The sequence below is a fragment of the Lotus japonicus genome, chromosome 3 (assembly GCF_012489685.1).
Source record: "Lotus japonicus ecotype B-129 chromosome 3, LjGifu_v1.2".
Taxonomy (NCBI): Eukaryota; Viridiplantae; Streptophyta; class Magnoliopsida; order Fabales; family Fabaceae; genus Lotus; species Lotus japonicus.
This window is the reverse complement of record NC_080043.1, coordinates 66,690,900-66,709,208: the sequence shown is the minus strand read 5'-3', so window position 1 is coordinate 66,709,208 and position 18,309 is coordinate 66,690,900. Positions and strand designations below refer to the sequence as shown.

Below are 18,309 nucleotides of genomic sequence, written 5' to 3'. Positions count from 1 at the left end.
GCTTCCATGTGTGATTGGATTAATAATCCAAGGAGTTGTCTGGAGTATCTCTGATATGGTTTGGTGTTAAGTTTTTCTGCCAACATTAACCAGTGTAGTTTTGGTATATCCGATCCCTTGTGTGATTGGGAAGTGAGGCTGCGTGATAAAACTTTCCTTGAGAATTTGTGTGGATTCTGGAATCTGGATGATTGCCTACTGATTGTCTAGTTCTCTTCCTTCTGCAAGTGCCCGTGGTTGCTGATATGGAATGATCTAGTGGAGTTAGTGGTTTTTTCCTGGTTCTATATATATTTGTACAGTAGCAGTTTAGACAGTAGTGGTTTTTTGTATTTTCCTTTTCTCCTCTCTTGGCTTCTTGCTCTCTTTATGTACCTGGATTGAAATACTCCTAGTATTTCCTATAATCAAAGTTTGGCTTACAAAAAAAAATTATTGGAGACATTCATTAGGATTATGGGAAAATTTGCATATTTGACTTGGAATATCAAACCTCCATAGCTATAAATCAAGTCATCACTCATGGATATGGTTTCACATTTCATCATGGGATTGAATTATCATGGATTCAATTATGCATGAAGTATCGCATAGATTCAATTTTACATCAAGATTCTCATGAATGCGGGTACGCTCCCGCTTTCTTATTATTTATATGCTTGATCTTATTGATTTGACATAGAAACACTCTAACTAAATATTACTTTCTTCTTCTTTTATCTATATCCAATTCAAATAGAGATAACTCTTGAGAAAAACGTTATCAATATATCATTTATTTAAAAGTAGCTTCTTCATATGCATTTGTTTAATTTGAATTGGGAAAGAAAATAACATCATGGTTCACAATCCAGGCCACCAGGTCCCCCAAATTCTATAGTATGTTGTAGGTTGTCATCGACATATTTATCCCATGTCACATTGTAGCATTGGGGGCTGTCAGCATCTAGAACAAGCTCACCTGTAAGGGGTACAGCATCTTGTCTTTGTCGATCCCTATATGCCATTCGTGCAATATACGCTGAATGACGATAATTGCCATCTGGTAAGTGTCCAGAACCCATTGGAGGACTCGGAAGATTACCTCTAATTGTTTTACCAGTCCAACCAGCTTGATCCGCATAATATAAGTAACCAGAAAACAATTCTTTGGGAAAGTATCCGATATATGTGTTCTCAGCCCTTAGCCACCAGTTAGTAGTAATTTCTTCCTGAAATACAAAAACCCATAATAAAGAGATTAATTTTTGTTAGAAGTGTGAGACAACATGTTTGAGTCAAGGACTCTTAATGGAGGTTTTTTCCATGTTGGCTCATTTAGTACGAACGAGACACTTTTTCTTAGAAGATTGAGTGTTTAAGTTATGTTTTGTGTCGATGTGAGGGTCGTGTTGGTGGATAATCTATAAGTACATTTGTAAAATACTTATAATTCCGGAAACATGTTCTGACTCGTGATGGTAACAGGAGCCAAACCCTCCCAAATTTATTCTCATCAAAAAAATGTGAACTATGATTTTCAAATAGAAAAATAGCAATAAAATTGTGAACAGTAAATTTGCGATAAAATAGATGTGAATTTGTGCAAACGTAGCTAATTCACAGTTATTTATAAGTACTATCTCTGATCCTTTTTTCATATCAGAAAGATAAATTTCACCCTCCAATGATCGATGCCTAGACCTTCCCCTCCCAAAAGCACATATCCTTCAACTCTTACCACTTGAACTATCATTCGGGGACTCCGATCTTATTTATAAGAATTAAAAAACTAATTTACATAGTTTAAAAAAATCTAATTAAAATAATTAAGTGCATTAAATTTGTTCTCAATTAATATTGAACTTTCAAAAAAAAATTGTCCTTAATTCACTCTTCTTAATTTATATGCATCATTAATATTTAGGAGAGTGAAAATATTGAGAAAGTAAAAAAAAAATAAATATATTCTTGTTACAAAGTAATTAATGCACTACAAAATCCAAATTAATTATTATAAAAAGGACGAAACTAAAAATCACATTAATTTCATATAAATATATATAACTGCATACAGTAACACTGTAGCGATTGTGATCGTATACCCTATAATATTTAGCGATTGTGAACGTATACCCTAATTAATAAGTTGTTCAAATTATAAACTCGCTCCGTTTTAATAAAAGTGTTCACGTAGAGGAGGTGCACATATATTAAAAAATGCAATCGATTTTGTTAATTTTTAAACATAATATAAATTTTATCCTTTAAAGTGTACTATTTTATCTCTCATAATTTATTCTCCTTATAGCTAGGGGCATTATATAGAAAATCACCAATTAATGTTTCATTGAAATTCTAGTGGACCATTATCATGAAACAAATAGTTTTTCTCTAAGTAGACACTTATTTTGAAACGGAGAGAGTACAATTCTGCTTATACACTCTAATGAGATTATGGAAACAAAAAGGTTTACCTGAGTAAGAGAGACGGTCATCTGAGATGTTGGTCCACCATAGGTCGATGTACTACTAAATGGTGTACCCAGGTAGATTCTTTGACTAGTTTGCACAAAACCTGCACATAGCAAATTGGTGCATCCTGTTTTCTGATGACCATTTGACTGCATGTTCAAACAAAATAAACTTTCACTAATATAACCACCATAACTTAAAGTTAAAATCAAGTTACAAACTAAAATGCTCTGATAATTAATCACATATGAACATTGGTAAAAAAATATATACAACATTCCATGACTGTTATTGTAATTAATGCTAAGACATGTGTATTCATATTTCCTTACCCAAGATGTGTAGAAATGAGCTTTGACATCTCCAGATAACGTTGGATATACCTGGCACCAATGTGAAGGAAATCATTAAATAATTCTTTTTGTCATAATAACTTAATAACCTAATAATAATTCAAAACAAATATTATATTCTCACTATTTTAAAATAACTCTCGACTTAAAAAGATGTATTTCATAATAACTATCAATTTAAAATTTCAAGAGAGTATTAAGACTTTCTTCGTCTTTATTTTTCAAACCATAGAGGGAGTTCTGGTTGTGTTTGGGGTTTCTTAAGGTTCCTAAAGATCTTTGTGTGTTGTGTCTGCAGTTTTGGAGGTTTTGTGGGCACTACTAGTTCTTGTTGTTTAATGGTTTATCTTGTATTTTTTCTGCTCCTTTTTAGGTCATGGGTTTATTCTCTATACCGCTATGTTAGGGCTTAGATTGGTGGGGATTTTGGTCTTCGAAACTAGCTTGGTCTCTGTTTGTGGGTTTCAAGCAGTTTGATAGGTTCCCGTGTTGGTTGAACTGGTTACTGTAGGGACCTTTCGGTGGGGTGGGCGCTATAGTGCCAGGTGTTATCAACTTTATGTTGTTAGGTTATTGTACTCTTGTTGAGAGAGGTTATTTCTCAACACTCTCTTTATATATTATATATCGTTTTGCTTTAAAAAAATGGAATTACATAAGTATAATAAATACAAGGGTTTCCTCATCTCCTTTTCTATTAAATTTGAATAAAGCTTTGTCTCAAAAAAAATTACAAGGGGTATACATGAAAAAAATGTAATAAATATTTCTAAAAGCTAGTAAGGTGTCTTGTATAAAGGGACACCTAGTATATCTATAAATAATTATGTAATTAATGATGAAGAGAGTAATGTTTTTCCATATAATGCTCCTATATAAAGAACAAATGAGGAGATTTTTTTTTGACAAGAAAACATGTGGTAAAAGTTCCGGGCCTTCCAAAAATCGTTCTCAGGTAAACTACAATGGGGAAGAAGAATGATAATCAAGTACACTTTAAAAGATAAAATAGAAAAAAAATTATTAACATGTCTTAAAAATTTAATAATATTAATGACATTTTTTGAATTTATGTGTTTATTCATGGATGGTTACTTTGAATAGAAATCTCTAGAGAATACGCATTATTTGTGCTTGCTGCTATACCTATGTTCTTCCTGACTGTCTTCCGCATTCCAAAAGGTGTTTTTAAAAATGGCAAGGAGGATAATGCAGAACTTCCTATGGGGCAGATCTGAGCTAGAGTCCAAGATCACTTGGGTCAAATGGGATGATGTCTGTAAACCAAAGGAGCATGGATGGTTGGTAGTCAAAAACTGAGACATGTCCAATACGACGCTTATGGGAAAGTCGAGATGGAAGCTCTTGGTCAGGAATATGATCTATGCAGCAGGGTTATCTGGGATCGATATGGCAATCAAATAAAAATTGGAGTGTTTAATGCTACGACACGAGACTCAAGCTGGTGATGTGACATATATAAGGTGTGTTTCGAACCCGACGAAGGATCTTACTGGTTTGATAGAGTTTTGAGGCATAAAATTGGCTGTCCATATTTGACCTGGTTTTGGAAGAAAACTTGGTGTGGGGACATCCCACTGAAGGCTAGATGTCGAAAACTCTTCCATCTCTTTGTCCAAAAAAAACAAAGTTATTTCAGAGATGGGCGAGTGGACGAATGGAAGGTGGTTTTGGATATTTAGATGGAAGGGAAATTTGAGTGAGAGGGAACGAGCTCTAGTGGGTGATCTTCGTGCGGTGAAGAATGGGTACCCTTTAACAAGAGATATCTCTAGCTCATGTATTTGGACAGCAGAACCGGAGGGATCCTACTCAGTTCAATCGGTGTACAAGACAATTCATGCCCCTCATCTGGGAGCTGGTGACCCCATCTTCTTTCTCTGGATTTCAGCGGCACCATCAAATGTTTGTGTTCATTTGGAAGGAAATAAAAGACGGAATTTTAACTCGTAGAAACTTGTGGAAGAGAAAGATCATTCGTTTAATTGAGGAGATTTGCTTCCCCCTTTTCCTGTAGGAAGAGGAATCAACTGACCACCTCTTGGTGGTATGCCAGACTACTGGTAGGGTGTGGGAAAAGTATTACCAATGGCTTGGCTTGATTACAGTTACACCAGGGAGCTTTAGAGAACACCTCCAACAACATGTACAACCTAACATCAAAACAGAATATAGTATATCGAATTATCTGGTATGCGGTGATGTAGTCCTTGTGGCAGCACCGGAACAATCTCATCTTCAACGAGGAGAGAAATCAAGAAGGATCGATTCTTGAGGGTGCACAAATTCGAGCATGGCGCTGGCTATTAGGAAGGGTGAAGGGTTTCAAGTGTTCAATCTACGAATGGATGACCCAACTAATTATGTGCATCAAGGCTTCATGATAGCATGTATCGAATGGCAGTATGGGTAATGGATATTGTTTGTTTCTATTTCAATGGGGGGCTTGGCTTAGTGAGGATAGCGTCAAGGGACCTGCAGAGCTTGGGAGGTTCTTGGTGTAGTGGTTGTCTAGGTTATTGTACTTACATTAAGAGGGTTATTTCTCAACATTATATATATATATATATATATATATATATATATATTTCAGTTAAAAATATTGAATAAAAAGTTATAAAATATTACATATTAATGATTACTTTTTATTTAATTATTTTATAAAAAAGACATCTGTTTGATATGTACAAATAAAAAGTTAGAATTTATAATTATCTTAAGTAAATCAAAGATATAAAATGGGAGATTTTTGGTAGTAATTTTTGGGTAGATATATAAAATGAGAACAAGAGATTAAGAGAAAAAAAAAACAAAAGAAAAGGATAAAAACCTGCCATCCAGCTTGGATATTGTTTTCGTAGTTAGGATCCGTTCCATTTGAAGCCCATATATAAGCAGAACTCATTTGACCCTCCTCAACAGTTGGAGTATATACACTAATAGTTCCATTAATTCCGATATAGACCTTTGGACGTAAATTTAAGCGTACTCCTGCAAACTGCAAATAAAACATTTTCACAAGTTAGCATACTTCAAATTACGCATTGTAAAATTTGGATAAAGAACAAAAGTGCGGTAATCTATTCATTGCGAAATTAACTTAAAATAATGATTATAAAAATTAAAAACAATTATTTGTTTGAAACGTGCTACCAACAAGGTCTAGTGTAGGGTTCGATCATTGAGGCGGTAATATGGAGAATTTTTTTTTGAGTATTGTGATCTCATATTATCGAGAGGATTAGTCTTATAGAAGTTTTAGGGATATATATTTGGTGCAACCAAAAAAATTGTTTGAAACATGCTATAGAAAAAACTTACATGAGTGCCAGGGTTAACCAGAGTTAGGGTACCAATATTATTTGAGAACAATTTTTCACGGATGAGGTCTTCTTTGGTTGCTCTCCGAACAGGAATTGTTCCTTCAGGGCACAAATCATTCCCAAGTGTAGGAAATATGCTTTCATTTACCTTTAGTTCAGTTGTAGTTTCTTTGAAACTGGGTTTTAGCTGAAATTAAACAAAATATATAATGATATCAACAAAATATATAAATAAACAATTCATGTGGGGGAAAATTGTAGGCTTAGGGCTTAGGATATCAAATTCAAAGGGAAAGGATTACTGTCAAAGTATATAGTACCTGGATCTTATGATTTTTTAGTAAAGGATTGTCAAAAGCTAATTGTTTATTTATATCAATACAATCAACAATGTGCCCAAACACTGTCTGCAGAAACCAACATATAAAAAGAAAAAGAAAAATTAATAGAGAAAAAGTTAAAAATGGGTTTTTGAAAGGATGAGAGTATGGTAATACATGAATACTCTTGATGGGAGGCTTGTTGATGATTTTCAAACGTTCCTCAAACTCGGAATCCAAATATCCATTTTGGGATAAATTTGGGATATGCCCATCAACTTCAAAGTTTTGGAGTGTGAAACACAAGCAAAGCAACAAGATAATGACCATTCCTGCAGTTGTCATGTGAAAATGATATGAACTAATTGATCAGGTTATAGTTTGCACATGTATTATCCCGTTTATATATATAAGGACGAATGGTGAAAAAAAAACAATTTGTTATAACAAATGATGAAAGACAATTTGTTATAAGTATATTGTACTACATACTTTTTGAACAACCGTGTCTTTTCAACATGAAAAGATTTAATTAAATCCTCCATCAGAATTATCTCATTTATTTATCTCCCCAATCTGAGGAGATATTATTACATTAAATTCTCACTAAAAATCATCTCATACAATGTCATTTATTTAATTTGTAGTTAATTAATTTTAATTTATTACTTTTTTTATTTAATAACATATTATTATTTAAGTAAAATTGACTTGAAAACTATTAAATGGTATATTTAATATTCTAACATATAAATTAAATATTGTAAATAAATGTACTAAAATTAATAATAAAAGTCATTTGAAACATTAAATGTTATATTTAATATGATATTATATAATTTTTTTATAGAAAGCGAATCAAGTCTAAAAAAGTAAAAAATCTATATATAAGGTGTGTACATAAATTGGATTGGATGAGTTTTAAATGAAAAAAGTCATTCATTCTAATCTCATTGGTTTTATTGATAAAGAGGACTTTTAAAAAAAAAATTTTGATAAAGAGGACTTGAGCAAAAGCTTAAGGAAAGAAAAAAAGAACACTAAAGGAAAAATAAGCCGCTCAGCCAACATCGAGAAAAAGACCCCAAGCCTAGCAACCACCCAACACAGAAAGGTATCCCCAAAGATTACAAATAAAAACGACCTAAATAAAGACCGAAAAACAGAACCAGCGAAGAGAAAAACAAAGCAAGGCCAAAACCTGAGAAGTAAAAATCAAATTTCAATTTCAACTTCTTTATGAAATATTTCTATATGGAAAAAAATATCTAATCACCACATTTGATGAACGTTAGCTATTCTCATTTCTCACCACATAACCACATTTGATGAACGTTGCTATTCTCACCACATAGAAACACAGTTCACGTTGACCAAGTTAGAATTTTCAATTTTAATCTTAACATGATGCATTGATGATGCTGTTGCCTTAACAATTGCATAGATTTAACATTGTGAGCTTCCAACACAATAATGGCTATTCTAGTAAAGTGTAAGGACCCGTTTGTTACGTCATATTAGGCATGGTAGTATAAAGAATTTTTTAAAGCAAAAACATATATTAGATGAATGATCTATAATACAACCGATACTCAACAAAATGAGCATAATCTCCTCCAATAATACATAATAAAGCCTAAAGTCAAATTGCTTTGGTGCACCCTTAAATAAAAACTTTTAAAACAACAAAACCTAATAAACACTTGCAAAAATGGCAGGATAAACCCCAAGCAGCGTCGTCAACAAGGATTCAACCTTGGATCAAACACTAAACATACAAAACGAGAAATGTCAAGTGTCAAGGACCGAAAAGTAGCGATAAGCCTCATAACCCAACACAAATATAGCCCTCTCACCATTAAAGGGAACGTAAAGAGAAATCATAAAACCTACCCAAGAGATCAGACGCATTGTTGATTCGGCCAAACCAGCATACAGGACAACGAAATCATAACAAAGTCACAACCACCAAAAATTGACAACCTATAACTACCTTCGCCGACCACAGCACCACCAATCCATATTCTCCCCCACTGACCCCTTGGCAAGAAAACTCCTCAAGCAAAAACTTCACCCAACAAACAAAACGCTTGAAAATCCAATCGTAACCAAAACCCGGCTCCAAAGACACTGCCATGAACCATCACCAAAGACAAGGGTGGAAAGAGCACGCTGTTAAGTTCAAACGTGTTACAACGTGTTTCAATCTTATTTTGATCCTAACAATTTTTATAAATACTTTTCTCTACTAAAATCTAATTCCAGATGTTAATGACATTTTTCAGGAAATATATATTATAAGGTCGCATGCTTCAACGAATATGTCTAAGCCTTATAAGGAAAAAGAAGTTTACGCAAGATATGACCGCATCGTCCAGTAAACAAGGAAGACACTTATTCTGTATCGTTTCATGCCACGTCATACCTCAGAATTTCAGAAGAAGCCTTTGAGCGGGAAAGTCAAAATTGTATCTCAACTATTTGCCCCATGCTTTAGTCAGAAGGAAACTAATCTGGTCACGTGCAAACTGATTTACCTTTGAAGAGAGAAGTCTCGATGACCAATGAAGTGGAAAAAGGACAACACGTCAACATCACTTTTCCAAAATGTCTCTCTTCTGCAAAGTAGCCCAAAGCTATCACCACCTACTAGCTGACAAAGTACACCTTTTTGGCTAAAGGATAGCTTTGAACAGCAACATGCATTTAATGAAGCTACCAACCGGAGATTTGAATCAATGGTTAGATGACACTCACAACGGCTACAAACAACGGCCAGATTTTGTGTCTCAACGGCTACACAACTAGCAAGATCATATATAAAGGACATATCTGAAGATTGAAGAAGACAAGAAGAGAAAAATTTATTGCAAGAAAAGAAAGAACTCAGAGCAGTTACTCAAAACATTCTTCAAAGCATTAAAAGCTCACAGCAGATTTCCTAAGAGTCAAATCCGATCTCATACCTCTGCTAAATCAAGAGAGAATACCAAACCTTAAAAGAGTCAAACCTCTTCTCTTACTTCTCTCTTAGATTCTGAACTCTTGTGTGTTCCAACGTCCTTTCAAAACCCAAAACACTTGAGAGTTCCAGTGCCATAAATTGTCTACACCAACTCTTTTGAGAAGAGATTTCTTGTAGAGCCAAACAATCTTGTTGATTGTAGGAGGAGTCCTGTACAATACTTGGAGAAGTCCGTGATAATACTAGGAGGAGTCCTGTACAATACTTGGAGAAGTCCATGATAATACTAGGAGGAGTCCTGTACAATACTTGGAGAAGTCCGTGATAATACTTGGAGAAGTCCTGTCTAATACTTGTATTGGAGAAGTCCTTGATACTTGCTAGTGAAAATCTTGGTGGTGGCCAAGTACTGGACGTAGCCCAATCGTTTAGGGTGAACCAGTATAAATTCCTGTGTGCTGATCGTTCTGCTTTATTTACTTACTTCCGCTGCACTAAACAGTTTTTGAAAAGTCACCAGAACAATTTTCTTAAGAACTTATCTTCTTTTCATAAACTAAAGTTTTAACAAGTAATTTTTAAGAACACAATTCAAACCCCCCCTTTCTTGTGTTACTTATTTACATATCAATTGGCATCAGAGCTTAGGCTCTAGAACTAACATCTTAACAGGTGTAGAGTAAAGATCCATGGCTGAAGATCAAGCTATCGCTACGGGCTCATCCACCAACAAGCCTCCTTTCTTTGATGGAACCGAATATCCCTACTGGAAGACGCACATGCAACTTTTCATAGAATCCTCAAGCTACAAGTTGTGGGATATCATTGAAAATGGCAACATCGTCTATAAAGATGACGCTGGTGAACCCATCAAGAAAGATCAGCTGACAGAAGCTCAACGCAAAGACTATCAACTCAATTCAAAGGCAAACTATTTCTCTTATGTGCCTTAAGCAAAGCTCAGTTGGACAAAGTTGATGGACTCGCAACTGCCAAAGAAGTATGGGAAGCTCTAGGGCTTGCCTATGAAGGTACAGCAAATGTACGTCAAGCCAAAGTAAGTTTACTAGTGGCTGAATATGAAACCTTCAAAATGAAGGAAAATGAAACCATTGATGAAATGTTCGCAAGATTTCAAACCATTATCAATGGTCTTCGAAATCTCGATCGCACATACGCACACATTGATCAAATCACAAAAATACTGAGGTGCCTTCCTAAAAGATGGAGACCCAAAGTTACTGCTATCCAAGAAGCAAGAGATCTTAGCACACTAAAACTTGAAGATCTCCTGGGATCTCTGAAGGTTCATGAGATTGAACTTTCTCAAGATGAAAGCCTAAAGAAGCAGAAAAGCATCGCCTTCAAAGCTAACATCTCCAAAAACAGTCAGATGAAAGAAATGTCTGATGAAGAAGATTCCTCAGAAGAACTGTCCGATGATGAGCAAGCTGTAAGACCCAAGATTTTAAGCTTAGAATAAGTGGAAGAGATTTCCATTTACGATTAGGGTTGATGTAATGTGAAGGGAAACCTGAACGAAAGTTTATTAAATGAAATATATTTATGAAGGAGAAAGTTCAGGAAAAGTTCAAGGATTGCATTATGATCGATAAAAGTTATAGCACGAACGTTTTACGCTTAAACCTAGGTCAGAAACCCTAGTATATAGCTAATTTTCACTTTTAGGCACGATGGCAGTTAATTCCAAAAATCTTCAGAGAAATGTTAGAATTTCTCTTCTTCCATATATCACAATCGTTTCAAGGCGAAACTCTAGGATCTACGAACGTCCGATTCCAATCATCGGAAGTTTGCCGAAACCGAATCCCTGGTATTTCAAAACCCTAGAATTTCTCGACAATGAAGACTTTATCTATTCAGAGCTTCAAATGAATATTCTACACGCGTACACCTATTTCTCTTGATGATTTCAATCTTTCTTCCGAAGGAAGTTTTCTATTCCGACATTCGATGCAAAAAGCAACTTATCGGGTAAAATAGTTTTACACCGACTTTGCACCAACTTTGCATTAGTTGCCAAAAATACAAGGAGACATCTTCTTAGCTTAGGAATTCCTTTGCCAAAACCTATCTTAGAATTCATGGAGAATGATGCCGGAAAAATCAGATTCGCGAAACTTTCATTTTCCCGCGAATTACCATTTTCTATATATAGCAAGAAAGGTGAGAAAAATTACAAGAACTCCTCCATTTTCTCTCCAAGGCCGCGAGCTCCATAGAAGGAAGAGGAAGAAGAGCTTTTCTTCAAACCTTGCTTGATCGTCGATCAATCAGTTGCTGCTTCAAGGCTTCGAGGTATAGTCGCTAATCCTTACCTCCGATCGCTTTTTCCATAGCTTTTCTGTAGAGTTTTCTGAGTGGATAGTTTATGGGTTTTTGCAAAACTATCCTGAATCTTTCATTTCTGATTCTAAACCTCTTCTATATGTGCCCAAGATCACTTCTGCCGGGTTAGATTTTCCGTTATGTCGCCGGAATTCCGCCGGAATCAATTTGAGCCTAAAATACCCATTTTTGGAGTTTTTGAGGTAAAGCTTCAACCTTTAGGCTAAAAACTATCGCCTTAGCTTAGTGCTAGTAGGATTAGTTGTCATAAACGTCGTTGGTGACGTCCCTGCAAAATTTTATTTTTGGGATTTCAGTTTTGAAAATCCTAAGTTAAAAATCATGACCAAAATACCCCTGCGACAGTTTTTGATCCGATAATTTTTCCGAGTTCAGAATACCCTTAGTTACGGCTTATGAAAGCATAGGAACCAAGTTTGATCGAAGAAAAATCGAACCCCACAATTACCAAAAGTGGCCGAGCCCTATAGGGGAGGAGGAGGAAAAATTTCCTTTTCCGAAAACTTGTCTTTCGCGCTAGATTATCGTACCTTAGAGTATAGATTACTTCGAGTAACCTTAGTAAGTATCGATAACTTAGTTTTCGATAGATTCTGATAGTATTTCTGTGGTTTTGCTCTAAAGGTGATTTTGAGGAATTCCCAGAGGAGCAAGCCTTTGATTGTGAACAAGTGTTAGGAGATCGTCCTGGAGAATCTACAGGTGAGGGCTTCTCACTGAATCTCTAGTTAATGCTTAGGGTCGATGTTTCGACATTGTTTACTGTTTATGCACTGAGATTGTGTGTGATTGAAAATGTTTTCTGAGGCTTCGGCTGACAATGTAGATGATTCATCTACTGAATGTTTTTGAAGATTGACTTACATGCTATGTGCTATGTGGGTAATCTAGGATGTGTGGTGCATGCTTTATATGCTAAGTGCTAAGTGTTAATATTGCGATTTATTGAGATATGACATGTTGTTGATTGTGATGATTTAAATATGCTCTGTATTGGAATATGAGTTTCTGAACGGTGAGAAAAGCGGGCAGGTCATGCCGATTTTATTTTGAGAGTTTTGAGAAAGTTTGATAGGACGAACGAGGTTCGGGCCTTAATTTTGTTTAGTGGATCGAGACCTCCTCTGGAAGCGACTTGGGATTGGGAGATCCTGCAAATGTATAAGACTTGCGATAAGACAAAAGGGAATCTATTTTATAAAGAAAATTCATAAGACCTTAAATAACCTCAAAATCTTTAAGTAATGATAACAACCTCGAAGGAAGGCATTGGAAGTCAAATCATAGTTTTGGAAAAGCGAGGAGTGTCGTCGGATCCAAGTGTTGAGGAGTTTGGTAAGTTCTGAGTATGTTGGTACTCCTTCGCTCGTTGAGCAGTTTGATAGCCATCCAAGGGATGAGCCGAGAAGCTTCACTGAAGCGTGAGACCTTGTGAGAGCATGAAACTTCACTGAAGCGTGAGACTTCGTGAGAGCATTGGTGACCCGAAGAGTCATCGTGAGTGGTTGCACCCGTGCATATGCGTGATGAAGTGCCAAGCAGAGTACTTCGGTAAAGCAGGAAGTAACGATCAGCCATGCAGAGTTGGATCGGTCCTGACTATACCTGGCACAACAGGAGGTAACGGTCATCCATGTAGAGTTGTATCGTGCCTGTTGATGTTCGGCATAGCAAGCAGAAATGGTCAAACCATGTAGAGTTTGTACCGTCTTGACTATAGCCAAAGGTGATAAGCGACGCCCGAGCAGAAATGGTTAAACACGAGGCTAGTGTTACGACCGTCTCGAGGTGCCCAGCCTATAAGTGGCAATACCTTTGGTTTGTCCCGTCGCCAAGCAGAGTGACGTTGTTGTTTTGTTCCGTCGCCAAGCAGAGTGACGTTGTTGTTTTGTTCCGTCGCCAAGCAGAGTGACGATGTTGTTTTGTTCCGTCGCCAAGCAGAGTGACGTTGTCGGTTTGTTCCGTCGCCAAGCAGAGTGACGATATTCGGGTTTTATGCTGATCTGACTACATGATGAGTGTTTTTGATACTTGTTAGTTCTACTTGATGCATGTTAACTGTGATTTACAGTCGTTATATTCTTTGTGGAAATATGCAACCCTACGATGTTATCCCTAGCTATAAGCCTAAGTGGTTATTCTCTTATCTATATCTATTGGTGCTATTATTTATGTAATTCTTTGGAGTTGACCCTCGCGTCTTCTGTGTGTGCTTTGGCGGACAAACGCCCTTTGTCAGATGTCTTTGGCGGACCGGTTCACGACGGTTCACCCTTCGGGGGAAACTAGAGTTGGGATGATGGAACAGGAGCGCATCGCGATAGCGAGCGGAGGACGGATGGTGTACATAGACTAGGTCGTTCTGGATTTCGAATTCGGACGACGATCATGCCAGCATGTAGGATTGAGTGTTAGTGTGAGCTCCTCGAGATGGGATTAGTGTAGGAGTAGAGTCTTAGCTCTGAACATTATTTGTTTCATTCGGGACAGGGTAGTTTCCCACCTATATCTTTTTGTGTGGTTTCTTTACGGGAATCACAGAGAGTTGGTTGGACTTAGGAGGTCTTGTTTCAGGCCGATGGGCCAGCTTATTCTCAGTTTTGAGGGATAGTGTTGCGGACACTTACCTTTAGATTTGGTTTGTACATTTTGCCTACGGGCGCTACTTTTCTTATTACCCGTCACTGGAGGTTTACTCGTGACGTGGCTAGCTACTTACAGCGGAGGCTGTTATATATATTGTATATTAGTTCTGTTTATCGTTACTGTTGGGTTTTATTTAATTCAGTCTTGTCTTAGTTATTATCGAAAAAAAAATATTCACGTTTTTCCGCATTAAGTTTACTTTTGGTTACTAAAGTGACGCCACCGAAATCGGGGTGTTACACAAGCACTGTTCAACAGAAAGTTCAAAAAGATGTGGATCAAACAACAAAGAGGAAAAGGCCTGAAGAAGGACAACAAAAGAGAATCAAGTCAGAAAAAGAAATCCTTTCCACACAAAGGTGAAAGCACCTCAACTGCAGACAAAAGCAACATTACATGTTTCGAATGCAAAAAGCCAGGTCACATCAAACCAGACTGTCCTAGACTAGCTAAAAAGCCTGTCAGGAAACCATTCTACAAGAAGAAGAAAGCTCTAGTAACTGGCTGGGATGATTCTGAAAACAACTCTGAAGATGACGAGGAAGAAGAAGATGAAGAATCTCTATTCGCTCTCATGGCTTCAGTAGATGGATCAGATGATGATGAAGATGATGAGGTAAGATCTGAAAACCTTGAAGAAGAGTTTAATGAACTGCTTGAACATTCTTACACTTTATCTGAAAAATACAAGAACCTGAAGAAACAGTTTTCCAAGTTGCAAAAAGAACATGAGAAAGTTTTAAAAGAAAAAGATTCCATTATTCATGAAAATGAGTTTTTAAAGAAACAAGACTCCACAATGGAAGTATCTGCTTTAAAGAAAAGAATCAAAGTTTTGATTGATGATTTATCTACTTTCACAATAGGGCATGACAACTTAGTTAAACTATGTGGAAACAGTAGAGACTTATATGATAAAAGTGGTCTGGGTTTTGACAGCAGTGAACCGTCTAATGAAACTATGTCTGATATATCGTTTACTTCTTCTATTGATAGTGAATCTAAATTTGTTGTGAACTGTTCAATAGAAAGGGAAGGAAAGAAAATCTTCTATGAGAAGAAGATTCCTCCCAAGCGTGCAACTAACCCTATAGGACCCAAGAAAATCTGGGTACCTAAGAAATCAATAATTCCTGTTGCAGATTTACTTAACAGAACGAAGGAAACGCCAACAATGGTACCTGGACAGTGGATGCTCGCGTCATATGACGGGAGAAAAGTCTATGTTCCCCAAGATTCAAGTTAGATCTGATGGTGGATTTGTAACCTTTGGTGGAAATCAAAAAGGATTCATTGTTGGAGAAGGTACTGTTGGTAAGGAACCTCTTCCAGTAATTAATAATGTCTTATTAGTTGAAGGGTTAAAACATAATCTACTTAGCATAAGTCAATTATGTGATAGTGGGTTCACTGTTTCCTTTAATAAAGTGAAGTGTAGTGTTACTGATTCCGATGACAAAATCATCTTTGAAGCTCAGAGACAAGGGAATCTATATAAGACGAACTTGGAAAACCTAGCAAATCAAAATGTAACTTGTCTAGTATCATCAGAGGATAATACATGGCTTTGGCATAGGAAGCTAGGGCATGCATCCTTAAGGACCATTACTAAAATCATAAGTAATGACTTAGTACGTGGTTTGCCAAAACTGTCTATTAAATCTGATGCTACATGTTCTGCATGTACTCAAAGCAAACAGCATCGTACCTCCTGTCGTGCTAAAAACTTTGTCAGTACTAGCAAACCTCTGGACCTCTTACATATGGATTTGTTTGGTCCCACTAGGGTAGCTAGTGTTTCTGGAAAAAGATTTTGTTTTGTCATTATCGATGACTACACAAGATTCTGTTGGGTCTACTTCCTAAGAAGCAAGGATGAAACATTCCAAGCATTCAAGATCTTCAGCAAAAGAGTTCAAAATGAAAAGGGCTACTGCATCACAGCCATTCGCAGTGACAGAGGAGGAGAGTTTGTGAATGAAGATTTTGAAAAATTCTGTGCACAAGAAGGTATCAGCCATCAGTTCTCAGCTCCAAGGACACCACAGCAAAACGGTGTAGCTGAACGGAAGAACAGATCACTTCAAGAAATGGCAAGGACAATGCTCAGTGAAACTTCCCTACCAAAGTATTTCTGGGCTGAAGCTATTGAAACTGCATGCTACATTCAGAATAGAATATCTATGCGACCCATGTTGAAAAAGACTCCATATGAACTATGGAAAGATAGAAAGCCAACTGTATCGTACTTTCATCCATTTGGATGCAAGTGTTACATTCTCAACACCAAGGACAACATCGGAAAATTTGACAATAAGTCTGATCAAGGAATTCTCCTTGGAAATTCTTCTCACTCCAAAGCCTATAGAGTTTAAACCTCAAGAACAAAAGTTGTTGAAGAATCTATCAATGTCAAGTTCGATGATAGTTCAATCAAGGCCGTTGATCGTTTAGAAAGAGATTTTCTCAATCTAGACCTATCAGATCATGATGAAGCAGATGACGACACAACAAGAGCTCAACCATCAGAATCAGTTCATGAAGATCAATCTCCGTCACCTCCTGGTACTATTCCTGAACAGTCTGACCAAGTCATGACTTCAAGCGGAATCTCACTTCCGAAGGAGTGGAAGTACAGAAGTGATCATCCACCAGAGCAAATCATTGGAAGTGTATCAGAAAGAGTAAAGACCAGATCAGCATTCAGAGAAGAATCAAACAGCGCATTCATCTCAGAGATTGAACCAAAGAACGTTGAAGAGGCTCTACAAGATGAAGGATGGATTCTGGCTATGCAAGAAGAACTAAATCAATTTGAAAGAAGTCAAGTATGGACCCTAGTTCCAAGACCAACTGGAAAATCTATCATTGGTACTAAATGGGTCTTCAGAAACAAGATGGATGAAAATGGGAAAGTCACTAGAAACAAAGCGAGACTAGTAGCACAAGGTTACAACCAACAAGAAGGAATTGACTACACTGAAACGTTCGCACCAGTTGCAAGAATTGAAGCAATAAGGATACTCCTAGCTTTTGCATGTCAACATTCCATCAAGCTATATCAAATGGATGTCAAAAGCGCCTTTCTGAACGGAGTAATTGAAGAGGAAGTCTATGTGAAGCAACCTCCAGGCTTTGAAGAACCATCCACTCCAGACTACGTGTACAGGTTGAAGAAAGCTCTGTACGGTTTAAAACAAGCCCCAAGGGCTTGGTATGATCGTCTAAGCAACTTTCTCATGAAGAATGGTTTTTCAAGAGCAAAGATTGACAACACCCTCTTCAGGAAGCAATTGAAGGACGACTACATCCTTGTACAATTGTATGTTGATGATATCATCTTCGGTGCAACTAGCGATAAACTGTGTAAAGAATTTTCTACTCTCATGCAAAGTGAATTTGAAATGAGTATGATGGGAGAACTGAAATTCTTTCTGGGACTTCAAATCAAGCAAGAGAAAGACAAGATCTTCATACATCAGTCCAAGTACATAAAGGATATGCTCAAGAAATACAACATGCACAAGTCAAATGAGATGAGTACTCCTATGTATCCCAACACTGTTCTGGACAAAAGTGATGAAAGCTCACCAGTTGACCCAACATCGTACAGAGGGATGATTGGTTCACTTCTTTATTTAACGTCCAGCAGACCAGACATAATGTTTAGTGTTTGTCTATGTGCAAGGTTTCAGGTAAACCCACAGCAATCTCATCTTAGTGCTGTTAAGCGAATCTTTAGATATTTAATTGGTACTGCTAATCTTGGTCTATTATATGAGAAAGGTGAAGATTTCAGGTTGAAAGGATTTTGTGATGCGGATTATGCTGGTGATCGAGTTGAACGGAAAAGCACT

At 36.7% G+C, this 18,309-nt stretch overlaps 1 protein-coding gene across 1 annotated transcript; it reads right to left on the bottom strand.

The window, feature by feature from the left end:
• Nucleotides 1–836: 836 nt before the first annotated feature.
• LOC130744553 (uncharacterized) lies at nt 837–6,801 on the bottom strand. Its single transcript, XM_057596728.1, has 7 exons — nt 6,649–6,801; nt 6,472–6,558; nt 6,150–6,338; nt 5,659–5,826; nt 2,787–2,837; nt 2,457–2,603; nt 837–1,211 (listed from the first exon to the last, which is right to left on the bottom strand). The coding sequence occupies exons 1-7, from the start codon at nt 6,799–6,801 to the stop codon at nt 837–839; spliced, it is 1,170 nt and encodes a 389-aa protein (XP_057452711.1).
• Between the last annotated feature and the right edge of the window lie 11,508 nt (nt 6,802–18,309).